The following is a 26196-nucleotide window of genomic DNA, read 5'->3' as shown; positions in this document are numbered from 1 at the left end:
CTGTGGAACTCCTTGCCTGAGGAGGTTGTGAAGGCTAGGACTATAACAGGGTTTACAAGAGAACTGGATAAATTCATGGAGGTTAAGTCCATTAATGGCTATTAGCCAGGATGGGTAAGGAATGGTGTCCCTAGCTTCTGTTTGTCAGAGGGTATAGATAGATGGCAGGAGAGGGATCACTTGATCATTACCTGTTCGGTTCACTTCCTCTGGGGCACCTGGCATTGGCCACTGTCAGCAGACAGGATACTGGTCTGGATGGACTTTTGGTCTGACCCAGTATGGCCTTTCTTATGTTCTTATCTCTAACACATGTACTTTGGAAACTACAGCAGTGCACAGCAAGTTCTGGTTGAGCATGTATGCCTCGTGTTGAGCTCAGAGTGGTAGTTATGGGTGTTCTCACCTTCTCTAGCTGTTGTGTAGTAGGGGAGGCTAGGGAGCAGAGCACTGGGTACCTGGTAAAAAGCATGAACAGCAGAGCTGATGATGCTGGAGAAGAGGGTGTGGAAGCTGCCACAGGAAATGGGGTAATAGCAATTGTTTTATGTGGGGAGGAGCAAAAAAAGAGACAAACACACACCTGTCTTCCATCCTCAGTAGCTAGGAAAGAGAGAGAGAGAAAAGCATTTTCCTTCTTGCCGTATGTCTCTGGATAGGATAATTCCTGTATTGCTCTATATAGATAGAAGAAAGGACATGGTTTGGTGTCATAAGATTTGGTCAGAGGAACAACTCTACAAGTTGAGATTATTTATGTTAAACAACTGAGAGGTGGCTATCTTACTGTTCCACGCCCTTGCTTCCTTGGAAATATTCCTTCTCAGTAACTGCAGAGTAATGTTGATGCAGGCTTCCATTTTTTAAGCTGTTGCTACAAGGTGCTGCCTAAATTACTTGGCAAGAGACGGATGAAGACTCTGCTAATAACTTTGCATTGCCCAGTCTCCTATGATAGTTGCCAGATAGTGTGAAATTTTGTCAGGGACAATACTAATAAGATAGTGGTCTGAGGATCCTCAGGTTCCCACACACCAGGTTGCTGCTGGTGGATTTTCGATTGTTTTCTTTCTACAAGGGTATGAGAAAAAGGCAGAGAAAATATCCAAAAATTCACCCAAATATACACTCTATGCCAGCTCTAAATGTTCAAAACTCATGCAGGCCCCGCAAAACCATGAGATTATCTTAAAAATCATGAGATTAAAATAAGAATAATTTGGGAGAGTTTTTTTTGCTTTCTGGTCTTTGAGTCTGTAGGGTGCGCATGGGTCACATTTTCAAACTTTTCTCCACAGTCATGAGGTCTAGAAGCTTTTATTTTTACTTTTTTAAAGCTGAGTCTCACATAATCCTGTGTCTCCAGGAGCTTTAAGTGAAACATCAAGTACTGTGAGACTCAAGATAAAATTGCTAGAGTTGGCAACACAGCAACCTTCCACTTTTTGGTTTTACTTGAAAAATCATTCATTGAAAATATTTTTGACCTTCTCAGCCCCCTTTTCTCCATGGCTCCCTGATACCTCTCCTTCTGTTAGGATGCTTCCAGGGCTGAAAACTGAGATTGTTGTAACTTTTGTCTTGATCTTGAATAAATTGTGTCTTCCAAAATCATGATGTTAAGTGACTATCAGGTTTCCAGCTTCTCATTTGTTATTTGATGGCCCACTCTGGTTGTAATCACAGCCATGTTTTGTTGTCTTTCTGCTCTGCCTCTACATTCTTGTGACCAGGCAGAATACTCACAAATTTCCGTACTTTACATAATCACCGTAAGAAATCAGATTGGCTTAGGGGAATTGTCACATGAAGTACAAAAACACTGGGGTAAGGGAGACCCTGAACAATACCCTATCAGCTCTTTAAGGGTCTCCTTACTGAAAAAGAGAAGGAAGTAAGATGCAGGATGTAGCCCACAACCCTAAACCAACAACTTTACTTGTTAGTAAATCCAAAAGTTAACTAAAATGACCCAATGTGTTTTCCCACATGATTAATTAAAGAGGGGCCTAACCAAGCCCCTTTTACCTCCCCAGTGCCTTCCTCACTTTGGGAGGGAAACCAGTAGTACCCTTTAAACCAGTGACTGATAATGACTGATGCAAATGATGAAGAAACACAGCTAAAAGCATAAAAAGCTGGGTGTGTGAGAGAGAGGTTCTGTAAAGTTAAAAAGGAAAGTTTATAAAAAAAATTCTTAGAATTTAAGTATTAACGCAAAACACCCCAATGTGATTTAATTGGCAGTTGGTGATGGGAGGAGCTTAGGGAAAAATACAGAGTTTTGCCTGCACTAAAAAATTCTGGTGACCTTTTCTTTGAAAATCTCTAGTGACTCCATGTTTGGAAAAGGGAACTGAAATTAGCCAGGGGCATGGCTCTTGTTTCAGGGATGCCTTGCTGTCCCTATGAAAATCAACTGAAATTTGGCCCAGTTATAAGACTTTCAAAAATCAGTTTGCATGCTCAGTAGAAGGGTAGAAGAGCTAAAATCTCTGAAGTTTCCATGTGCACTGGGCATGCTCCAGCCCAGGGCTGAGGAAGACTTTTCTTACAATTGCTGCTATGGGCTATCCTTAGAGGACTGTGTCAGGTCTGGGTCGAGATCCAGGCACCAGAACTGAAAAGAGGGAGTCTCTCTCCTGTGCTCCAAATGCCCACCATGCTAAGCCTGGGCAGCACAGAGGAGGAAGTTGTCTAAATTAAATGCAGAGGGTGAGAAAAGATGGACTTGCAAGAGTAGATTGGAACAAAGAAGTTGCGTGTGGGGAAGACTTTGACTGGAGGCTGGTAGTGGGGAGAGGGAAACTGGGATGGGGATTTGGTGTTGAAGAGTGACTGGAACTGGCTGGATAAGGAGAGTAGGACTGAAAACCAGTGGGTGAAAAAAGTGAGGGGGAGGGGAGACAGATCTGATGAGGATTGAAGATGGTTGTGGGGGAAACGGACTGACAGAGCAAAAAGATTTGTACAAGGACCTAGGGGAGAAGAGAGATTGGATGAAAAGCTTGGGCAGGAAGACTGGGAGTGTGGAGAGGACTAGATGTTGGGGGAGACTGGGACAGGGAAGTTCACAGGGGGAGACTAGGAATGGCTGGGCAAGGAGACCAGGACTGGGTTCAGGAGCTGCGTAGGGAAGGGACAGGATTGGAACAGAAATAGGTGGGAAAGGATGGGGCAAAGAGGGTCAAGCTTGGGAAGAACAGGCTGAAGTGTCTGTGACCACTAGAGCACACGCCTCTCCAGAGATTGGAAAGGAACCCAAGATTCCTGAATCTCACCATTCCTCTGCTGTCAACAAATAGCTGCAAAACCCATTGGCAAAGTGTGTGTCCCCTCCCCCTCCAGTGCTGGTCCCACGGAGACTGAGAACCTGGTACTGCTGTCAGTCACTCCCCTACCTCAAGTGAAAGAGGTCTATGTGGTGAAGCTAATGTTTCCACTACTGCTGATAAACCATTAGGGTGTCAATCTGATGCCATGTGGTGGAATTTTTTTTTCTGTTTTCTCTTTGAAAAGCCTACAAATTTACACACACACACAACTGCATTTAATATTGTTAAAGTTGTGAAATCAAGCACTCCAAAGTCACGAAATGCCAGAATTAAGGTTGTCTGTGCTTTCTTATTTCAGCCCCCTTGTGCATATGCATTGTGATGCAGTCATTAGATGATTGCATTGTGTGGACAGGATGGACAGTGGTCATGTTATTTTGTTCTCTCATTGTTCAGTGGAAGTCCGCATACCTTATTTATTGCACACTTTCAAACACTGCTGTGAAGACAGAATGATGAATTTCTTCTTGGGCTTTGCTATGGTGCTCATCGTCAGCGAATCACAAATATCAATGAATTTGAGATGAGAAGGTATTATTATCTCCATTTTACAGATGGGGAACTGAGCCACAGAGATTAAGGTCAAAAGTATTCACTAATTTTGGGTGATCAATTTGAGACAACTAGATCCAGGTATTTCAATGTACTTAGCATTTTATAACTCTTCTATAGTAAAAGCCCAACTCCCATTAACTACAGCTGAGAACCCAGCACTTCTGCAGATTGGACTCTAGAATCTCAATTCATTCATCTGGAGGAGCAACATAGTTAGTGACCACCTGTGAAATGTCTGATTTAAATGACTTGCCTAGAATTGCATAGGAACTCTTTGGCAGAGCCAGGTATAGAATCCAGTTTTCTAGGGCAGTATTCAACTTGCTGTAAACATGAAACCATCTTTTTTTCTCCCCTGTCCCATTCACTCAGTACCATCTAACTTCTGTAACAAATGAAGCAGGGGAGCTATAGACAGATCTCCTTCACTACACAACCCTGATTCATCTCCAGAGCAGGTCCATTTGGGGCATCTAGTTTATGATCATGTAATTAAAGACTATCATAATGCCTGTGCAACCTTAATTTAGCCCCCACTTGTGGGTAGTCATCTTAACTCTGCCATCTCCTATTTTTATGCCTAAAACTTACACCACAATTTCACTATTTTAGATGCCGTTCTTTTTCACTTCTAAAGGGGGGTGCCACATATAAGTCATTGGTTTATGGGTTCTGAGCCACATACCAAATCCTTCAGATTTCCCTCTGTAGGTAAGAAGGGCCTCAGGAAGATCTGAACAATTTGGGAAGCGTCTCCTTCTAATTAAAAAAACGTTGAGATGTTTTTGGTGACCACTTAAATTCTAAGAGGACTTTTCCACAAACATCCATTTTTCCTTTATAGATCTCTTTGTATGTATTTTGAAATCCCCCTTCTCCTCTCTCTGTCTCTCTCTCACAGATTTTTCATGCTTGTAGTTGTGTTTCTTTGTCATTTTTGGGGTGGCAGTATTTATCAGTCATTGGTTTAGGGGTTCCAGGCCAAACACCGCAATCTCTGTAGATAAGATGAGCCTTCAGTTGGTGGTTGGAGCAGAAGGCGGTAGGTCAGACCCTGGAAGGGCAAGTATTTAGGTCATAACATCATATGTGGTACATTTTTACTTCCTGTGATGTCCTAGCTAGTGACTTGATTTCTGATGATGCCATCATCCTTTTTTCTTCATCAGTCTCTCACTTATCTGAGACCATCACTCTAAATAAGTTCAGCCAATTCCATTTTAGCAGAGGTCGTATTTGCATGAAGATCTAAAGTCAGTATAGGATTCTTTCATTTAATCAATTAAGCAGAGTGTTTCCTCAGAAACATTAAATGTTTCTTCTCTGTGTCTGGACTTTTTCTCATGGCAGAAGTCTAGTATTGTCCTTACTAATGATATCTGACTCTGAAACACCTTGACATGAATATTTACAAACTTGTTTGCCTGAAGTGAGACCATGCTGTTAATAGACAGATGCAGCCCACCTCTTCCCCCCCCCCCCCCCCACCCAGGGACATCTCCTCTCTACTATTTAATATTGTACATCTTATCTGAAAAGTATTCTAGTAAATTGCTGGCTGGTACTGTTCAAGAGCACCTTTTATTTTGCTGGCAGGAGACATACACAATGCAAAATACTGAAAACAATTAAAGCCAGTTGGTTTTAAATAACATAAGAATCAGAATCACACTCAATATCTTTTTAAAAGCATCTGTTTTACAGATGCTCAGTGAATTTGTTTCTTTGGATTGTCTTAGGTTTGCAAAGCTTCTGTAATACTGAGATTAATGATGCATTTTATTTATTCAGTCACTTTATTGGTTTATTTTGCCAAAAGCTATGAATTTTATGAAAGGAAAATCTTTAATTTTGTTTATATCTAATCAGATGTGCAATTGCCCTGGCACAGATTTGTGATAAACCTTCTATCTTCAGCATAGCTGCAAAAGCAGAATGATAATTTGGATGTCATATTTGTGACTCTAGGTCAAAAACATGAAAAATTACAAACAAATTTACTGAATTTATCTGATGAAACATTTTAAAGGTATCTAGGAAGGTAAGACTTGAGCTCTTGTTAGCCTTCTATTTTAGTGTCTTTTCATTAATTCTGTAAATTTTGTTTTCTCCTACGCTGGACCATGAATCTTCTTCTTTTAATGATGTAGAGGTAGTTGGTTGATGACTACAAGTGGGGTGTCAACAAAAAAAATATTATTTTTAAAGTTGTTGAAAGTGGCTCTTGCCTAGACAGGTTTGACCAGCTTTTAATAAGAGATTCTCTTTGAACTTGTTTCATAATTCAGTTGTTGAAACTACTTACAAATATCCAGCTTCCCTGAATCGGAACTATATTTATATCAGTGTATTGAAATTTTTTTACTTTGTTAGTTAAAAGCCGTTCATTTCACAAGAGATTTCCACAGTTCATGTTAATTGTTAATCAAGAGCAACATTTCGAGGAGACACAGTGAGGAAAATGTAGAAATAAACCTATGAAGCTTAGAACCTTGAGTATGTCAGAACTGATTATTTTTGTTGAGCTTTTTGTGTATTATTCCTTTGATTGAATCCATTTTGATTCTTATGCCTATCTTAATTTTTTATTAGGTGCTGTATGTAGGTATACCATATATAATGTATATGTGTAAAATATAATTAGGATCAGAATATATTCTGTTTAATGGCATTACGGGCACAAACTCATTCTGTTAACAAATGGAATCAAGTATTATACACTCTTTTTTTGTTTGGTTTCAGAGTAACAGCCGTGTTAGTCTGTATTCGCAAAAAGAAAAGGAGGACTTGTGGCACCTAAGAGACTAACCAATTTATTTGAGCATAAGCTTTCGTGCGCTACAGCTCACTTCATTGGATACATACTGTGGAAAATACAGAAGATGTTCTTATACATACAAACCATGAAAAAATGGGTGTTTACCACTATAAAAGGTTTTCTCTCCCCCCACCCCACTCTCCTGCTCGTAATAGCTTATCTAAAGTGATCACTCTCCTTACAATGTGTATGATAATCAAGTTGGGCCATTTCCAGCACAAATCCAGGGTTTAACAAGAACATCTGAGGAACGGGGGGAGAGGGGGTGTAGGTAGGAAAAACGAGGGGAAATAGGTTACCTTACATAATGACTTAGCCACTCCCAGTCTCTATTCAAGCCTAAGTTAATTGTATCCAATTGGCAAATTAATTCCAATTCAAGAGTCTCTCACTGGAGTCTGGTTTTGAAGTTTTTCTGTTGTAATATCTCAACTTTCATGTCTGTAATCGCGTGACCAGAGAGATTGAAGTGTTCTCCGACTGGTTTATGAATGCTATAATTCTTGACATCTGATTTGTGTCCATTTATTCTTTTACGTAGAGACTGTCCAGTTTGACCAATGTACATGGCAGAGGGGCATTGCTGGCACATGATGGCATATATCACATTGGTAGATGTGTAGGTGAACGAGCCTCTGATAGTGTGGCTGATGTGATTAGGCCCTGTGATGGTGTCCCCTGAATAGATATGTGGGCACAGTTGGCAACGGGCTTTGTTGCAAGGATAGGTTCCTGGGTTAGTGGTTCTGTTGTGTGGTATGTGGTTGCTGGTGAGTATTTGCTTCAGGTTGGGGGGCTGTCTGTAGGCAAGGACTGGCCTGTCTCCCAAGATTTGTGAGCGTGTTGGGTCATCCTTCAGGATAGGTTGTAGATCCTTAATAATGCATTGGAGGGGTTTTAGTTGGGGGCTGAAGGTGACGGCTAGTGGCGTTCTGTTCTTTTCTTTGTTAGGCCTGTCCTGTAGTAGGTGACTTCTGGGAACTCTTCTGGCTTTGTGCTGGAAATGGCCCACCTTGATTATCATACACATTGTAAGGAGAGTGATCACTTTAGATAAGCTATTACCAGCAGGAGAGTGGGGTGGAGGGAGAGAAAACCTTTTGTAGTGGTAAACACCTATTTTTTCATGGTTTGTATGTATAAAAACATCTTCTGTATTTTCCACAGTATGCATCCGATGAAGTGAGCTGTAGCTCACGAAAGCTTATGCTCAAATAAATTGGTTAGTCTCTAAGGTGCCACAAGTACTCCTTGTCTTTTTTGTTTGTTTTCATGTTATAGCTTTCTTTATCACATTGTTTTTAGGACACTTACACTTTAAAATTAAACTTGTCAGGGAAAGAACAGTTTTCTGTTTGGCAGACATGTTTCTGTCCTCCTTATGGAGCACAAAGTTACTTTGACTAAATCATTTGCTCCTCTTTTACCGTTCCACATATGAAGGATGCTAGAGAAGTGTGGGAAAGTTTTTGTGAATTAACTTGTGCTCCTTCTGCTGGAGAGCAGAAACCCAGTGAGTTCCTAAACACATCCTCACCTGCAATCACTAGACAAATGAAGTCAATGGGATTTGGAGATGCATTTTGATTGCAAAATATGAATACGAACAGTGGCAGAGCATACTCATTTAGTTTCATGGTCTGTGTTAATATCAGCAGATGTTGGTAATCTAAATTTGCATAAGCCTTTTTATTAAATGAACCTCTTGTAATCAACAAGATTTATTGGTTTATAACTGAATTTTTTAAAAAAAAATAGTTGCATTTTGGGCCTTAGACCCCTGAAAGTCTCCTATTTGGTCTAGTTTCCCATTTTATGCATTCTACTAAGTATGAACAAAATATTCTGAATTTGGTGAAAATGAGGAGGAAGTGTGTCCTAACTGGGAGTACTGAACTGGTGGGATAATAATACATTTTGTGCTTTTCTGTTTTTAAAGCTGGACCTGTGATTTGCAGAATGCTGACCTACTCTCCAACTCGAAGAGCTTTAATTGTGGGTTGTGGTCTACAGATGTTCCAACAACTGTCAGGCATTAACACAGTCATGTAAGTATCTGTTCATCCTTTTGATAAAATATTGGAATAACATTTCATGAGGTTTTTCAACGTTTGGCTTTTAGGCTGAATATTAATGGGGTTCTGAATCATTAAATTGGATATTATATGTATGGAACATCACAAGTATACCATATTTTGAGTATCAATAATTTAATGATGGTGAGCTATTATTTAAAATTAGATGTTGATTTCTTTGCATCATGGTTATGGTCAGAAAGATGTTGGTGTAAAACGTCCTGCACAGATTTTCTATATGCCATAATCAGTCTCATGTACTTTATTGGATTTTATTACTGTGCACTTTACTACTCTCTCTATTGCAGACCCCATACTGCTCTGGTTGACTGGGCTGGACTCTACTCCAGCCTAAGCATCAACAAATTGCTAACAATGTTCTATTTGCAGAATCTTTACCTTATTTTTACCTCAAAGACATCTATGTGTAATATTAGGACAAACAAAAACTTCATTTGGTTTGACTGGGCAAGTTGCGTCAGGACACCCCCCATCAATTCACATCTTTGGGAGCATGAAAATAATTTAAGGGGCAAGTCTCCAGCATTCCTTGCTGCCTTCGCATCATCTACACACCTACATTTCTGGAGATAAGACACTCCAGCACTTCCTAACATTTTCCTTTCCTTCTCCAACACATACTGAAAAACAATATGCATTGTAACATACACACCCATGCATGATACTCTCACTGTCATGAAAAATCTGAAGAGTAACCTCATGCTCTTTTGCATCAACAGATTGTCACAAATGATTATCATGGTCCATTTCTGCCTTAATAGTACTGCAGCTGCTTTTAAGATTCAACTTCTGGCACAACAGTAAGCTTAGAAAATGAGTAACTCAGTATTTGTATAGGTGGAAAACTGTCATCACCTTGGAATACTGTAAGAGAGAGAGGGTTTGGCTGACTCACTGTCCCAGAAGCCAGCAGTTCTTCATAATGCTGTATAATTTAGACAAAATAGACTCATTTGAGAGGTCAGTTTATACTCTCCTTGAAACCTTTGCTTTGAGCTGTCAGGTTAGATGAAATAGACTGAGCTCACACACCCAAGGTTTGAGCATTGTCTGCAGTGTGGATTCATGAAGGCAGTCATCTGGAAGACCCACAGTTACAATGAGAGTGGCAGTTTCTTCTCCTGTAGAAGGGAAAATAAAAATGTGGCGTGTATCCTCTACTTAATATGTGTAACTCATTAGTGTTTTGAGTTCTGTCTGCACATCTTGCTAAGAACATGCTCCTATGACCTGACCTAGAGAAAGAAGCGTGATTATAATCAAAGAAATACAGGGGCCATAATAGGAAGGGTAGAGTGTAACTGGACTGCGTAATGGATATGACAGAATATTAGAAATGTAAAGGAGAGAAATGTGAATGTTAATATGTGAATTGTCTATATCATTTTGTTTATGAAGGGGACCATGGTGTGTTCAGCCCATTTCTAGTTTATTAAGCATACGCTTTGATTTTTTTTTAAACTGCACTATAACTTTCAAGATTCTGGTAAGAAGGAGCAAAAGGGCATACGGAATATATTCGTGAATAATACTTTAAAATGTTCACATGAATACGGTGTCAGGATATAATGTTAAATGGTTAAACTTTTGATTTTTGAGAATCATTTTATTTGCAACAGATCCAAAACTTCATTACAGCAGAAATATATTGAAATGGCATAAGATCTATAGTAGCTTACTTTGCTTATTCTAAATTGCAGATGTGTTCAGATCAAACATTTTACCATGCAATAGCTTTTACAATCAGCTTGTAATTGACCTAATTTGATAGTGAGTGTGTGAGTGGAAGAAATTACTGCTATACAATATAGCTGGACTTTATAGACTTTGCATAGAAAGATGCCTTTAATAAACACATTAAAAAGTGTTGATAAAAGAATAGCGTATAATCATTTACAGTATCCAGCATTTTTTTAAAAAATCAGGATAGTTGATTTCCCTTTTCATTTCACAAATTTTGCAAGCTACGTGAACATTTCCCCATGAAAGCAGTTTCTTTATACAGGACATTGGACATCTGTTGATGGTTTGGTTGCACAATAAATTGGGGATAACAGTTTTTAATTTTCTTTTTAAAAAATTGTTACCTTCAAGAACTGTCTGTCTGTGCAGTAGCTATCTATGTAACTGCATGGTCTTATTTTCATTGTTATCCTCCTCCTAACCTTTTTATTTGCTGTTTGCACTCTTTTTGTGTTTGATCTCAAATTAGATTGTATGCTCACGGGGGCAAGGATTGTCTCTCACCATAAGTTCATACAGCACTAACACAATGAGGCCTTTGTTCCTGATTGGGACGGTAGACATACAACACAAACAGTTAATAATGATAGTAAAACCTTCTTGTAAACCTAGATATATTCCACTAAGTGACTTAGCGATAGTTCCAGTTAGAAAGGAATTATAACAGACCTAATATTAGTTTCACAAACACCTACTACCGCAGCTGTGGCAAGTGGCAGTCAGCCAGAAGGGTTGGAGGAACAAAGATGGTTTTATTTCTTAGTGCTCCTCGAAGTTGCCTTGGCTGGTAATGGGCCCCAATGAGGCTGTTTTGTCAGATGAGGTTCACCATAGCACAGCAGTACTCTGGCATGTTCCCATCCCTCAGCATCCTCTATTGTGGGGGGAGAGGGGCTGACAATTCTGGCTCATTGCTATCTGGGCTTCCCTTACCCTGCAGAGATCTCCATGTAGCCTGTTAAGCTGGCTTTTCACCTTCTCGGAAGTGCCAGAGCACTCTTTTACCAGTTGATTTAATGTAGCAGCATTCATGGCAGTGTATACTGTGTTCTAGTCTTCTGGCTGGAGACTTTACACCATTTGTCAGATGACAGATTCAGTATAGCTGTGTCTCCTTTTAAGAAGACAAAGCTCCAGAAGCCTTGTAATTTTTTTCTAAAAAGTTAGTAGTTTACTGATAAATTAATGATAATAGGTGAATTCAAAATACTGTATTTTAGAGGCGCAGAAGCTGGAGGAATAGTATAATAACCACTCTTCCGTATATCTGTGTTTGCACTGAAAAGTATACTACTGTGTCTGTAAAAGAAACAAAAGTTTTGAATCAGAAAGACTGGGTGATTAGGAAGCAGGAAAAAAATTGCCAGGCTCATTAGACCTTGTGAAAACGTTCTGAAAGATTACTTTCAAAACAGATCTTGTGGAGTTGTTGAGCGTTCCAGGACTAATGGACAATAGGAGAACTCTGAAAAACACATATTTAAAAAACACATACAAACAACAAGTATTGTAGTGGTTTGGTGCTGAAAGGTTTAGGACTCTGCTATATATTTTCCAATTTAAAAAACCAACTAATTTACTTGGAGAACCCAATAATAGCTACAGGAGAGAAATGGTCACTTTCAGTAGGCTGCTTTTTGGTGAGGAATAGAAAGGGAAGGGATAAATGGGCTCGTGTGAAAATTGCCAATGACTCTGTTCTCGCTAAGAAATTCTATAGTAAAATGGACGTGTTTGACAGCATATATAAAAAGAGGTTCATATGACATCTACATGTATCAGATAGCAAAACTCCTGCAGCATATCCGGCTGCACAGACAGACAAGAACTGCAAGCATAAGCAGAAAGCCGTTGTGGGTATGTCTGCACTGCAGTTAAAAACTCGTAGCTGGTCCATGTCAGCTGATTTGGGCTTGTGGTGCTCAGGCTGCAGGGCTGGTTAATTGCAGTATAGACTTCTGGGCTCAGGCTGCAGCTTGAGCTCTGAGACTCTCCCATCTTTCAGGGCTGGAGATCCCGGGCTCCAACCCAAGCCCAAACATCTATATTGCAATTAAATAGAGTCTTAGCCTGAGTCACCTGGCCTGGGCCAGCCTCAGGTGTCTCATTGCAGTGTGGACATACCATGAAACTGTGAGAGCTGAGTGCAGAACAATGTTCTCTCCATTAAGGAAATGGATCTAAAACGGGAACAAAAAAGCGGACTGTCTAAGCAGACAAATGATTCAATCAGAGTGGAGTAAATTTTGGAATGCTGAATTTGGTCACTAGAAAAGTAAATGTCAAGGACCAAAAGTTCTTTTTAGGGGACAAGGAGACCGATACCATAGGATATATTGTTGCAAAAGAGTCCTTTTGGGATTTAGACATATTTGAAGATTTTACAGACTCTAGTCCTGGAATGCCCTGATTTCTGATCTAGTATTTTAGAGGCAAGTGGTTCATCTCGATTCTCCTCTTATCCCCACAAGATACATTTTGAGAGCACCAGACCAGATAAAGCCTAAACAAAATATTTTGTTTTCCAGATGGAAATTTAAATGTAATGCCAAGGAGCTGTTTGATTTCATCTTAAACCACATTGTATTTTTCAGTTTCATAAATTTTTCTAATAGCCATTTGAACAAACAGAGCTTAAGTCCTTCTGTGTTTCTTTACCACTTTACCTTGGATTTTCATAAGCCTGTTTGATCTTTATTAGTCCAAATTAATAAACATGCCACTTGTCTTCATTTAATTAAGTATTTTTGTGCCCAACCTCCTTCCAACAAATAAATTAAATGTAACTATTATACATAATACATCTATGTCTGGACTTGGTCCATAGACATCTTCAGTCCGTAATAAGCTTGCACTGATTAAAGAAAAATACCAAGAGAACAAGAAATGAAATCACAAAAACAAGCATCAATTTCCAGCTGGCAAGAAATATAACAAGAGAGTAAAAAATACAACAAAGAAAGAAAAGCTCAACAGAAAAAGAGAGAAGAAAAACAGAGTCAAATAAGGCAGTTAAGAATAAGAGATAAAAATGGAAAAGACAAAAGAGGGGAAAAAGAGAAACAGGTTTTAGAAACAGAGACACCGAAGGAAAGTTAGAAATATTTAAAAAGAAAATGAAAAGCGAACAAATATCACACTGAGTATAAATGAAAGAGAGAATAGAAACTGCATAGAAGACATAGATTTTGAGAGAGATGGGAATGAGGCCAGGATGCTTTTGAAGATGAGTAGGTATTGGAGAAAAGTCTAACACACATCTAATAAAATAAAGAAAAGCATTTCTCGACAGGTTTAATAGTCTCTTCTGCAATGCACTCTACTGCAGTTATAGGGTCTGATCACGTGAGGTTCTGTGAGCCCTCAGCTTCTGTTAACTTAAATGGGATGTTGAAGGTGCTCATCCACTCACATGACTATATCCAAACAGAGGGAAAGCAAGCTTCCTCTACTAATGCATTTGCTAGTATTGTAGCTAACTTGGTAAGAGTATACAACTGACTTCCATTACAGTAGGAGGAGGAAGGGTGAAGAAATACTACTTCTAATATCCATTTATCTTCAAAAATAAAACACTGGACTGACAGTCCACAGAGTAATGGTACAGATAAACATTTATTAAAGACACTGTGGAAATTTACTGATGATCCTAATAATGTTTATACCCAATTAATAATCTTCAATTAGGAATATTTTTAAAGTAAAACATTTACAACCAACCCTCACCTATCCTCTTGGGGGGGAAAAAAAAAAACAGGATTGTTTTCTGAAAAGGCCATGTTCTCCAGTAGCTGCAGCAGACTTAGAGGGGCTGTATCACGTTTGCAACAGTTCAAGATGTAATTGGAGAGTAACACTGGGACTTCAATAGTTTACTATTTTTTTTTAAATCACTTAGTTATGGGCGGTTTTTAAAAATTTGTCTAGCGTGCATAACATAACTTCACTACACTCCATGTTGCCTCGCTTTTTGCAGCAGACCCACCAGCCAGACTGCAGTCCCAGTTCCCAATGCCTGGAATGTAGCCTGTTGCAGCAGGTTGACAGGTCTGAAACCAACTGTCATTGTCTTAGGCTATGTCTATACCACCACTTATGTTAGTATAAGTCTTGTCGCTCACGGGTGTGAATAAGTCATCCCCATGAGGGACATAAGTTACACCGACGTAAGCACTGCTGTGGACAACGCTATGTAAGTAGGAGAGCTTCTCCTGCCAACCTAGCTACTACCGCTCAGTGGTGGTGGATGAATTAAGTCAATGAGAGAGCTCTCTCCTGTTGGCTTAGAGCAGCTACACTAGGGAGCTTACAGTGGCGCAGCTCCATTGGTGCAGCTCCGACGCTGTAAGCTGTCTAGTGTAGCCATCGCCTGAATGGGAATCTGTTCCCTTTGCGTTAGGAAACTAGAAAACAGTCTCTCTCTCAGGAAAAGCAGTGACTTTTGGATCTAAAACACACACATTGCAGTTTTTGTTCCACTTGTCTGTTTGCTCCACTGCTGTGACAGCTACTCCTCATCATAAGATATGGAGTTTGAATAAAGTTCACCCCACAAGAGAGTGCATTTTGTTAGCAGGGCCTGGAGGGATGACAAAAGGAAAGAGTATGGCCGTGATGCAGCCAAGATTTCAACAAGACTATTCATGTGCTCAAAGTAAAGTATACTTAAAGGTTTTGCTGAGTTGGGGCCTAAAGAGCTACAGAAAATATGTGTAGCTTGTCTAAGTGCCAACAGAGAGGGATGTAAACCCACAGATAAATGAAGAGTGTAAACACCAAGGTGAGAGAAAAACTTAGTGTGGCACAGGTAAAATGAGATGAAACTAAGAAAAGGAAAACTTCAAGTTGCAGATGAGGAAAACTTTCTGACAACAGAGTATTCGGCTGTGGGATTCAGAAAAGTGAGGGAAGCATTTAAAAGCTTTCTTGTTTCTTCCATTAAGAAAACATATGGCTCATGTTAAAAAGCTGAGGTGACTGTTCATGATTCTTCTTCCTTTTCTTTTAATGTAAATGGTCCTGAGCACACAAGGAGTTAGACATTGCCCTCAAATGCACTGCAGCACCTTCACTTAAATCACATTGGATTTTACTATTAGCTTTCTGTTTGGTATATGTTTGATCGCAGGTAGTGTCAAATTACACATGAAAATAGCTGTATCTGAACTAAATCAATATTTTTCTGCGTCTTATGAAGTGGAAGTATCAGACTGAAGGAGAGTGGTGTTTGTTGAGGACCAAGTTTTATAGAGTGAACTGTAGATAAGTTACAGTAGAATAAACTACTTTGATTTTTCCTATAAAGTAGAGGATAATACTCTCATCCTCTGAAATACGAAAGGCTGCACACCAGAGCAGTTGTAACTTCCAGTCTCCTTGAACATCAAAAACTTTAATATCCCATGTGATGCTTCTGAATTGCTTTGAAGATCACATGGAATGGGTTATTTTAAATGGCACTTACTATTTATCTATAGAGTGCTGCAAATGTGTAAGGTGCTTTAAAAAGTGCAGACTAAGACATGGTCCTCACCAGGAATAGCTTATAACTCTGAGAAACAGTTTGACATATGAAGGCCCTGCCTGTCTGGAGGCCAACGTGCCTCTCTAGGAGTTATACATTCACACCTTTTAACAAAAATGAAAGAGAAACGAAGGATAAAAGCCCATGAAAAATGGAGGCATTTGTTTCTCAGGCCATCCTTTCCTAGTCACCCTAGTTCTTTGTCCCTTGTTTAAACACGTATCACGAAGCCTGCTGGGTAGCCTGACCTGGAATGATCTTGTTAGACTAGATTTGTGATTTTTATTACTGCCAACACATGGGACTAAGGGAGCATAAGAAGCTCTTCATATCTGAGAGGACAATGCTGGGGAAAGGAAGGCAGCCTCCATGGGGCTGCTACTCCCCCTCCTGAATAGGTGGGTGGGCAGGGACACAGAATGGGTGGCGCCTAAGCCCTGGTTTCCATCATGTCCCCAGCCAGTACAGCTAAACTATGCAAGGGGGAAATAGTCTGTGTCAAGTTTAGGAGGACTGGTGCAGATTATTTCCCCTCCCTGGAGCAAGTGGGGAGCCAGGCACCATACTGTGACTCTGGTTCATAAACTGGGCCCTGGCCTGCTCTTGGGAGAACTACATGGTGCCCCTTACTCAGGGCATGTGGCAAAGCCACAACATATCCCGTGATTAGTTCCAGCCCATTTGGTGCATTCATTATCACTTATAGCATTTGTATTTAGAATATCACATACTAGGAATGAAAAATGAAAGGCTATGGGACAATCATGTTTGCCATCTTCACATTTGCCACCTTTTATGTGCCCTTTCCTGTGTTAGAAAAGACTGTTTTTTTCATAGTTTAGAATTTTTGACTTACACAAACATTGTAAAGTACAGCACTTTCTTAAACATTCTTTTATCTATAAAAAGGTACAAAAGCTAAAACAATATACTGAACCACATTTACAACAGCTGGGAGCTGGAGAGTTTAGCGGATGGCTGCACTAGTCCATAAGTTATTAGTTCAGATAATTGTAAAAGGGCAATTGACAGTTGTTCATTAGGACAGGGTTAAGGGATACACAAGGAATAAAGGCAAAAGGAGACACATCCCAAGGTGAAACCATAAAAATGAGCACTTAATATTGTGTTCAAATGGAGATGAAAGATTAGAATAGCATTTCAAACTGTTTTAGCGAAAGATAAAGTAAAGGGACGGATGCAACTTTTTTCACCCTATTGTGTTATATTTGTGTGATTACCAGAAAATTACCATCCCCAAACTCATCCATTTCTTCCTCACCATAACAATTTTACATTCAACAACAAACACTTTGTCCAAACTGTGGGAACAGTCCTGGGTACTGTGATGGCTCCCGAATGTGCCAAATTCTTCATGGGCCACCTTGAAGAATTTCTGGACAAATGCACCACAAAACCAGTGATATGCCTGAGATAAATCAATTATTTATTTCATCCTCTGGCCAGATAACTTCAGCTCCTTCAGAGATTTCCACCACAATTTCAACAATCACCACCCATCCGTTAAACTGTCTCTGGAACACTCCGGCACCAACATCAACTTGTTGGACACCACGATCAGGTTCTGCAATGGAACCTTAAAGACAAGCATATACAAGAAACCCAAGGATCCCAGATCCAGTAGTGACCTCAAACACACCAAGAAATCTGTTCTCTACAGCCAGGCACTCAGATACCACAGAATATGCTTTGAGGAGAAAGTCCAAGATATTCACTTTAAAACACTTAAAACCACCTTCACCAAACAAGGACCCTTCACCAGAGAAGTAGATTTCATCATGGAACAAGCCACCCAAATACCCCGAGAAAATTTGCTTCAATACAGAAATGAAGCCCCCTCTGACCAGACACCCCTAGTTCTCACACTGGCACCCATCCGGGGTATCATCAAACTACTACACCCCATACTCGATGGAGACCCCACCCTGAAAGAAATCTTTTCCAACCCCCCTCTTCTGGCCTTCAAACAACACCCCCACCAACTGCTCCAAGCTCATCATCAGAGGCAGGCTCCCCACAGACCAGGACACACCAACTCAAGGCACAAATAGGTGTTTCAAAATCTTCACCCTGAGCATTTGGTATGAGAGAGAAGGTGGTTCAGTTTCTATGCCCTGAAAGTGTTTCTAAAAGTTTTTTAAAGGATGAGTCCCAAAGATAGAGAGCTGGAGAGTGATACAAGAGGTTATATAACTAGAGTAATAGGATGAAATCAAGAAAAGGAAAATTTATGATGAATATCAGAAAAATATTTCTACTGCTGAGATCTAGATTGATGTAGTCTCTTAAGGGAAGTAGAGAATGCTCATCATTTCTAACTTTTTGAACTTGCCCATACAAACCAGAGGATATGTTATATAGCGCACTCTGTTGTGCTTTATAACACTGAATTATTATATTTATAAATTGTAAAACAAGACCATAAGCTCATACAAAAGTAGCTAGCCTTATTTCAATTGTATTTCTTGCACGCAACCTCCCCATGAATTGTGTGTATCTGTAATATCATACATATTTATTTTAATTAGATTATTATTTAAGATCTAATTTTAAAAACAGTAATGATTCAGCCTTCCAAACATCCTCCAAGACGGATTGATAATGATTTTCTTTCCAGCCTAGTTTGGATTTTATCTTTTGTAAAAAATGGTATGTTGTATAAAATGACTAATGGAAACAAGCTCGGAGTACTCCACTTAGTTTTACTCACTATATTGCATTGTTCCACTTCCCTACAGCTTCTCTTCCTTTCTGGAACATTTACTGTCCCCCATTTTCACAATATATGAAATGTTAATATTTGTCATTCTATTTTCAGACTATTCTGAAGTTATAAAAGAGGCAAAAGTAAATTTCTGTTATCTCACATATTATTGTTTGTAAGCCAATCAGTTACAATAATAATGAGTGTTAAAAGAATTACTATAACTAAACTTTTTTAAATAGTTAATGTAACTATTGTAACCTTCCACTCTGAATTATTAAAGAATAGGACTCTAGCACTGCACACACTGTGTAACATTGCGTTGTACAGTGTATTATGTAATGCTAGTAAAGTGTTGTGCTATAATTGTAAAGCACCTTTACACACGTTCAGAGAAATGTAGGGCTAGAAGGTACTTCGACAGGTCATCAAGTCCAGCCCCCAAAAGGTGGTTTAGACTGTAAACTGAAGTTGTTTTTGTTCAACCATCCAAACATTGGAACAATTAAATTAAAGTAGCTGGATTTTAATATTTAGCAGCTTTTTAGGTCAGGCACCTTCCCTGGTTGATTCACTTAAAACTCACTAAAAGTCAAATGTAGCTAATATAAATTGAACAAAGTCAGCTTCATTTTGAATTGTGAGTACATTTTGACATTGTCTATTCTAGTAATCATATAAAAGTTAAAAGGGTTAATTGATATTCATTATTTTGAAGGAATAGCCAGGGTTGTTGTCTTTTTAATGTTCAATACTTTTTTCTTTTCAAAAGAAACTTATTAGAAAATATATAATAAATTTTCAGTTTTTCATGCATACCAAGTTGGTTTACATCAGTAAATCATCCAGAATATTGAAAGCAGGATTATGGGAAATTGAAAACCAAATATACCATTAATCATAGTGAGAATGTGTACCTTTGTTTTACATTCATTTAACTTAAGAGATTGTACTTGGTAAAATCAATATGCTTTGGACAGTTTTATTAGGGCTGTGAAAGACTATGTAAAGCTGGATTTTAACAAAGGACAAAACTTGAAAACAGAAATTATTGATTTAAAGAAGAAAAGAAAAGCCAATACCTTTGTGGTGTTCCCTTTGCTGTTATTGAAGGCATTTGTATTTTAATAAAGATTTCTCTCTCATAGTCCAGCTTCTTCTCCTACTTGAGCCTATAGTGAAGTCATAATACTGTTTGATTTCAGTCTGTTGCCTTGGTAATAACTGTAATGTCAAAAAATCGGCATTATAACTTCACTGCAGGATCAAAAAGCAGGGAGAGTATGGATTGTGTGGGAGGGAGCAAAAGCCTTTGTTGAAATATGCAGCTTGGGTAATTAGCAATTATGATAAGACAATTATGAAAAAATGTGAGCGATAACATGGCTTTGTTTTAAGTCTTGTATCATCAAAAAATTGCCAGAGTATGTCAGCCAGTTAAATGCATTGCATTAGTATTTTCATATGTAAAGCTTACTAATTAAATGAAAGCAGAATCATAATGTTATTCATTAATTATTCATGAAGGATTGCTAAAGAAATGTTCCTAAATCTCCTCACATTTTTCTGATGTTTTGTCTAGATAGTCATTGAAGTACAGTTCTATTTATCGCACTCTTCCCACACTTGTAAAATGGCTGTCCCATTAATTTGTCTCTTGCATCTTGATTAAACATTAATAAGCATAATGCAAAGATAGTCTATATACTAACAAAATTATCTTGAGCAAGAGCCATCCTTATGTTAAATAGTGTCCTGCAGTCAAGTATCTCATTATGGCTTGAAAAATTGTTATGAAATCAGGTACTTCTGACACGACCAATTTAAATGTACAATAGTTTTTTCTTCAGATACAGTACACAGTTGGGATGTTGTTTACTTAATGTGTTTGCTGTACTGTGGAGTGGTAGAGACTGTGTGTAATGAAATGTTGTAATCGATTCTTTGCAACAAAAAGTGGGATGCTGTTTAATATCCAAAGTAATGGTATGATGCAAATGTAAAACAATTCAAAGCTGATAGTTTGAAACCTCAGGAAAGAGGAATAAAAATAAATTGTAAAAGGTAACCTTGTCAGACACTGTCAGTTAGTGTAATATGAAAGATTCAGTGCAATGTACCAGTGAAGCCTTTGCAGAATAAAAGTGAACAAAACACAACATAAAGTAAAAGACATGATGCCCTTTGTTTATTGTTCATTTGTTTATTCATCTTTCCCTTTACAACATGAGAACCAGTTTTGGAGATTAGATTCCTCAGATCCTGTGAATATGAGTGAACCCACTGCAATTTAAGAAAAAATAACCTTACACAATATGAGGTGAGGGAATGAGAAAACAAATGAAGTTGTGTATGACACAGAAATATGCTCTGTATGTTCATGCAGTCTAGGAATGTCCACTTTAGTCAGATTATTAAAAAGTTGAAGCAACATGGTGCATTTATTTGGCTCCAACAGCTTAAAGAGAGCACAGTTCTTCCTGCTTATTTCCTATACACCTTGTCCTATAGACATCTAACATTTTCATCAGATTCCCCCACTGCCTTACCCTCTTGTAGCTACTATGACCCTATTTTAATTTCCCATTCTCACTCACCCCCAACTTCTAGCCCTCTGTTAAACTCACCTTTCTTTTTACTGTGCGCTTTTGTCACCTGCCCTCTTTGAATCTAGTTTACACTCCTCCTAACTAGGTTGGTGAGTCTTATGTGGTCTTATAGTTCTTTTTATCTGCAGACCTCAGTGCACTTTACAAAAGGAGGGAAGTATTATCTGCATTTTACAGAAGGGTAAACTGGGGCACAAAATTGCCTGCAAGCAAGCCAGAGCTCGAAATAGATACCTGGTTTACTGACGTACATGCCGGTACTTTTATCTGTTGGACCACAGTGAGCCAACTCCTCATGTGTTAATAATCTGTTGGTTTCCCAAGGCCTCTGTCTTCACTTAAACTTGAGCTCTTACCCTGGCTCTTGAAATGCAGTTGCTAACAAACCAACAAAACAAGACGACATCTAAAAGTCCTTTCCACTCTTATGAAACAAGGGACATCAGCAGCAGCATATTCCCTGGTCCAGGGAATTGTGTGCAAAGCCAGAGGTATTGTGCCCTCGAGGGCTTCTGAACTTAAATGAGGGATAGACAAGCGCTTGCTATTAGTTCTATGAGCATAGGCTTGTTCAGAAGTAGTGCTCTTTTGGGAAGATTCAAATGAAGGAGTGATACCATGTCATCCCCTCATCTCCAAAGTCCTGAAAGCAGCTTTCTATGTTTACCTCTTTGAGGATCCATCTGGAGTTTTGACTTCGTGTTTCAGAAACTAAGCCAGATCCCTGGACACTCATTGTCCATTTTCTTTTGGGGGAAGGTAGTCCTTTTAGTAGCCATATCTTCAGGTACATGAGTATGTGACCTGGCGGCCCTCCCCCGATCCCATTTCATAAGGACAAAATAGTATTATGGACCTGTTGTAACTTAATTCCCAAATTGCTATCGAAGTTTCATTTAAATCAGGCTATTCACCTTCCAAATGCTTGTCCTAATCCAAAGGACCTTAAAAAGAAGTTTTGGCACTCTCTATATGTATACAGTGCACATAGAGTCCATCTTGCTGGGACATCCTCCTGTAGGAAAATAGACTTTCTTTTTGCACGCTTCTAAGGGCCCTCAACGAGTCATAGCAGCTTTCAGTTTTGCTGTTGCCAAATGGTTGTGTTCCTGCATCCTTGGAGCTTGTAATTTGCATATTATTTTAGACCAAATGAAATAAATGGTCCTACCAGTAAGCAGGGGGCTATGTATGGGAAGAAAGGGAGAAGTTTCAAAAGAGGAACTTTGTAAGGCAGCCACTTAGTTTTGTCAACACCAGGTGTTCAATAAGCATAATAACAAAACTGGTTTTAAAATCATGAGAGTTAAAATAATAAATTGTAGGTACTTTTTATGTGCCATATGTTTTTTGACCAAGTAGGATTAATGTTTTCAGGCTTTTCTGCACAGCCATGAGCGCTACACACCTTTTTAAAAATGAAAGCTGAGATTCTGATATATTTGCAAGACTCCAAGCTCTGGGGTGTTAAGAAAAACATCAAATACCACAAAATGGGCCCACTTGGTGGTCTTTAAATACGCTCTTTGGGTTAGAGACAATGACATTGTTGAATGGAGACTAGGAAACAGGTTCTTAGGGGAGTGGTGTTAAGCTTAGCTACGTGCAAATAATAAGTCCTTTTAGTAGTTTACTTGCTTGCCAAATCTCTAAATGCAGCTAATGTATGTAGTTTTGGGAGGTATTTAGATTTAACTGGTTTAAAAGTTCTTATATATTATCCCAGTCAGCTGCACTTTCTGAAGTTAAATAACTGATAGTAAAAGGGGAGAAAAAAGGTTATGTTGTTGGCAGAGAGAAGAGATGAAAATCTGGCTTTTCATAGTAATTTCCCTCATGGCATGTGGAAAAGAAAACTACCATTGGTATATACTGTTGTCCCCAGAAAGGAATGAACAGATGAACTCTTCTCACTAATAATGTTACTAATATTTTTTTTGCTTTTTAAAATTCTAATCCGTTTAAAAGGCTTGGTAGAACTAAGTGCACCCTACATTTTCTGTACAGCTATCTAGATAGATAGATAAAATGTGCATATGTGTCTGTCTAACCTATCTTTTTTTTTCATTAGTATTTTAAATATAGTGGGCCAGATTGTAATGTGCATTGCAGCACCACTTGGTGCCTGGGAGAGTGGGTGGAAGGGAAGGCAAAAATAGATTTCCACCTTCACCTATCCCTGGGGCTGCCAGGGTTCAGGTGCCAGTGCAAATTAGACTAATCTCAGCATTCTTTTAACCTTGTCATCTTGTAAAAAAAAACCCTATGGGTCCTTATGCTGGTGAGGATTGCTGGAACACAGTGTGTTCCGTCCACACCCCTTTCGATCCCCAACACACCCTAACTCTGAAGGTGGGGCCCATGCATAGTTACCTTAGTTTTACACCACCTATGGATTTTACCAGACTAAAGAAATCCCCAGCTGCCAATTTAGGGTTCTTTACATCCTATTTGTACCACTGGAGCAGCAGAAAGGGGTTTTTAACCAGGCTGAGAATCTTAAAATTATTATCAGCTGACTATTTTTTTCCTACTCAGCTTTCCAAAATTTTAGATTGTCAACAAATATTGTAATGATGTTTTAACATTCATGACTCTCATTTGTTCTTATACTTGTCCTCCATATTGTAACACACGTTGTTTTGGTGTTAAGTTTGCTCAGTAGGTTGCTTATTTAAAGCAAAAATAAAAGGCAGGACATAGCCTGTTTTTTGTCTCTATGATGTGCCTGAGAATGGAGAGTGGCTTATTAGGGAAATGGGGCTGCTCTCTGGGGAAATGCACTCTCATTTTGAATAATTTTTCTCTCTCTCTCACTTTCCGTGCTATATCTTATTTAACTGTAGTGAAATGACCACCATGTGTTTAGACCATTGGTGGTTGGATAGTTTTCAAACATAGGCCTGTATCCTGTCCAGTGCTGTTTGGCCCGTTGGAGTCATTAGGATTACTTGAATGAGAAAAATTAGCAAGATTTGGCCCATTATGTTTTCCAGAGGTAAGTAGTTCTAGTTTGAAAATCTAAAATAGTTTTTAACAGAAAAGAATCATTTTATTGATTCATGTAGCATGAGTATCTGGTCATGTTGTGACAGGTATATTCAGCCAAGGCAACTGTCATGCACAGAGGCAGAAACCAAGTGTTTTTGCACAGTATATGTGACTGACTTACTGTGATTATGTTTTGGATACACTGGAAAGATTGGTATCAGGGACTTCCATGGGTATTTTGGTCTCATTTTTTGCACATGGAAAAAAAAAATTAACGGCCTTACCAGCAAATTCACCTTTCGCTCTAAATGCCTAGATGAGTTATTTCCTTCTCAGGTATCACTGTGTGTAAAAGATTCTGTATTCTAAAATTATGTCTTCAGTTACATCTGTGCAACCCCATTGTATTCCATTTATGCGCTCAATCACAACTAAACCCAATTAACCTTTATTTGTCCTGCCTTTTTAGAGACTCTCTTCAGTGTAGAAGCCCATTTTAATTTATCAGTTTCTAAACATAAGTAAACTTCTTGGGACTGAGATTTGGAATCCAGCACTGTTTACCTACTGGGAGGAACAATATAATGCAGCAACACAAATGATCAGGTGCATTGGTGAGAGCAGACAATACTAAAGAGGTGATTAAAGATAAAGGGATTTGTATTGGGAGAGATGTGGCATATGGGAGAGCATGAGAGAACCTTGAAGCATAAAGTTAGAGAAAATGATAAAGAGTACTTAAGGAGAGAGGAATACAGATGTATAGAGCCTGAGAGACAGGGCTTGAAAAATATACCGGACACCTACTGGAGTCATCAGACTAGCTAATGGTCAATAGGAAAGACAAGGCTGAGAAGCCCAAGTAGTGAGGTCCGGTGGTGACGCCCTGGTGAGAAGCTGACTCTGCTGGGAAGGAGAATAGTTTTAGATGCATTCCTAGACTTTTGCTTTATTAAGATAATTCAATAAATAACTATTAATTCTCTGCTCAACAATATATTCTTAAGCTCTAGTTTTTACAACCTTTTGAAATATAACCTGTGGAAAAAATCTTGAGCCAAAGGTTTGACTCATGGAAATTCAAAGACACTGTCACAGAATTTTAACTCCCCTCTCATACCCTTTCGGGTATTCCCGGAAGCCATATTCGTTCTCTTTGATTATGTTGAAGCAGAATCTACTTTTTCCTAAGGAGTGTAGGGCTGTTAAATTATTCAACCAGGGTTAAATAATGAAATCAGTAACAGTAAGACTCCTGCCAGAAACATATTACCCTGCCTTTTCTCCTTCCCCACACAAATTTATATACCGCATAGGAGTACACACTTGCATGCTGCTCTAAGCAATTATCTCTGATTTAGTGTAACAAAGTACTGCCCCTTTGCCAACCTTTCACGCTTTCTGCTGAGTGTCTTTCTGGTATGCCTGTCACAACCGTGTTTAGGTACCAGGCACAGTGCAGTCCATTCACAAGCCACCATCTTTTTCTTTCTCATTCATGAACAAGGTTGGTTTTAACAGTCTGACAGGTTTCCCTTTTCAGGGGGATGCTGAGGGTTGAGCTGCTCATGGTCCCATGTGTCTGTTTCAATGTTTTTGTGTCACTGTATGTGCTGGATCATCCAGAGTGGTTACAGTACCTTATGACTTGGGGCCTTCTAAGGTCTGTCATCCATCTTCTGTTGAGTTCTGAGCCAATGTCAGACTTGTTATAATTCATCTTTTTCACAAAATACTTATGTGGTCTAGTAGCCAGTCCTTTTCAAATTTTGATTCTTGCTAACTGCTGCACACCATGGT

The 26196-nt window shown here is 38.9% G+C and overlaps 1 protein-coding gene across 1 annotated transcript in view; it reads left to right on the top strand.

The window, feature by feature from the left end:
- Positions 1–26196, top strand: part of SLC2A13 (solute carrier family 2 member 13) — a 322896-nt gene that overhangs the window by 157453 nt on the left and 139247 nt on the right. Inside the window, exon 4 of the mRNA XM_048836305.2 lies at positions 8648–8756. Within this exon, the coding sequence (XP_048692262.1) occupies positions 8648–8756 (109 nt within the window). The remainder of the gene's footprint in view (positions 1–8647; positions 8757–26196) is intronic.

The sequence above is a fragment of the Caretta caretta genome, chromosome 1, assembly GCF_965140235.1.
Source record: "Caretta caretta isolate rCarCar2 chromosome 1, rCarCar1.hap1, whole genome shotgun sequence".
In the NCBI taxonomy this organism is placed as follows: Eukaryota; Metazoa; Chordata; order Testudines; family Cheloniidae; genus Caretta; species Caretta caretta.
Note: the sequence above shows the minus strand (reverse complement) of the source record. Positions and strands in the feature narration are given on the sequence as shown.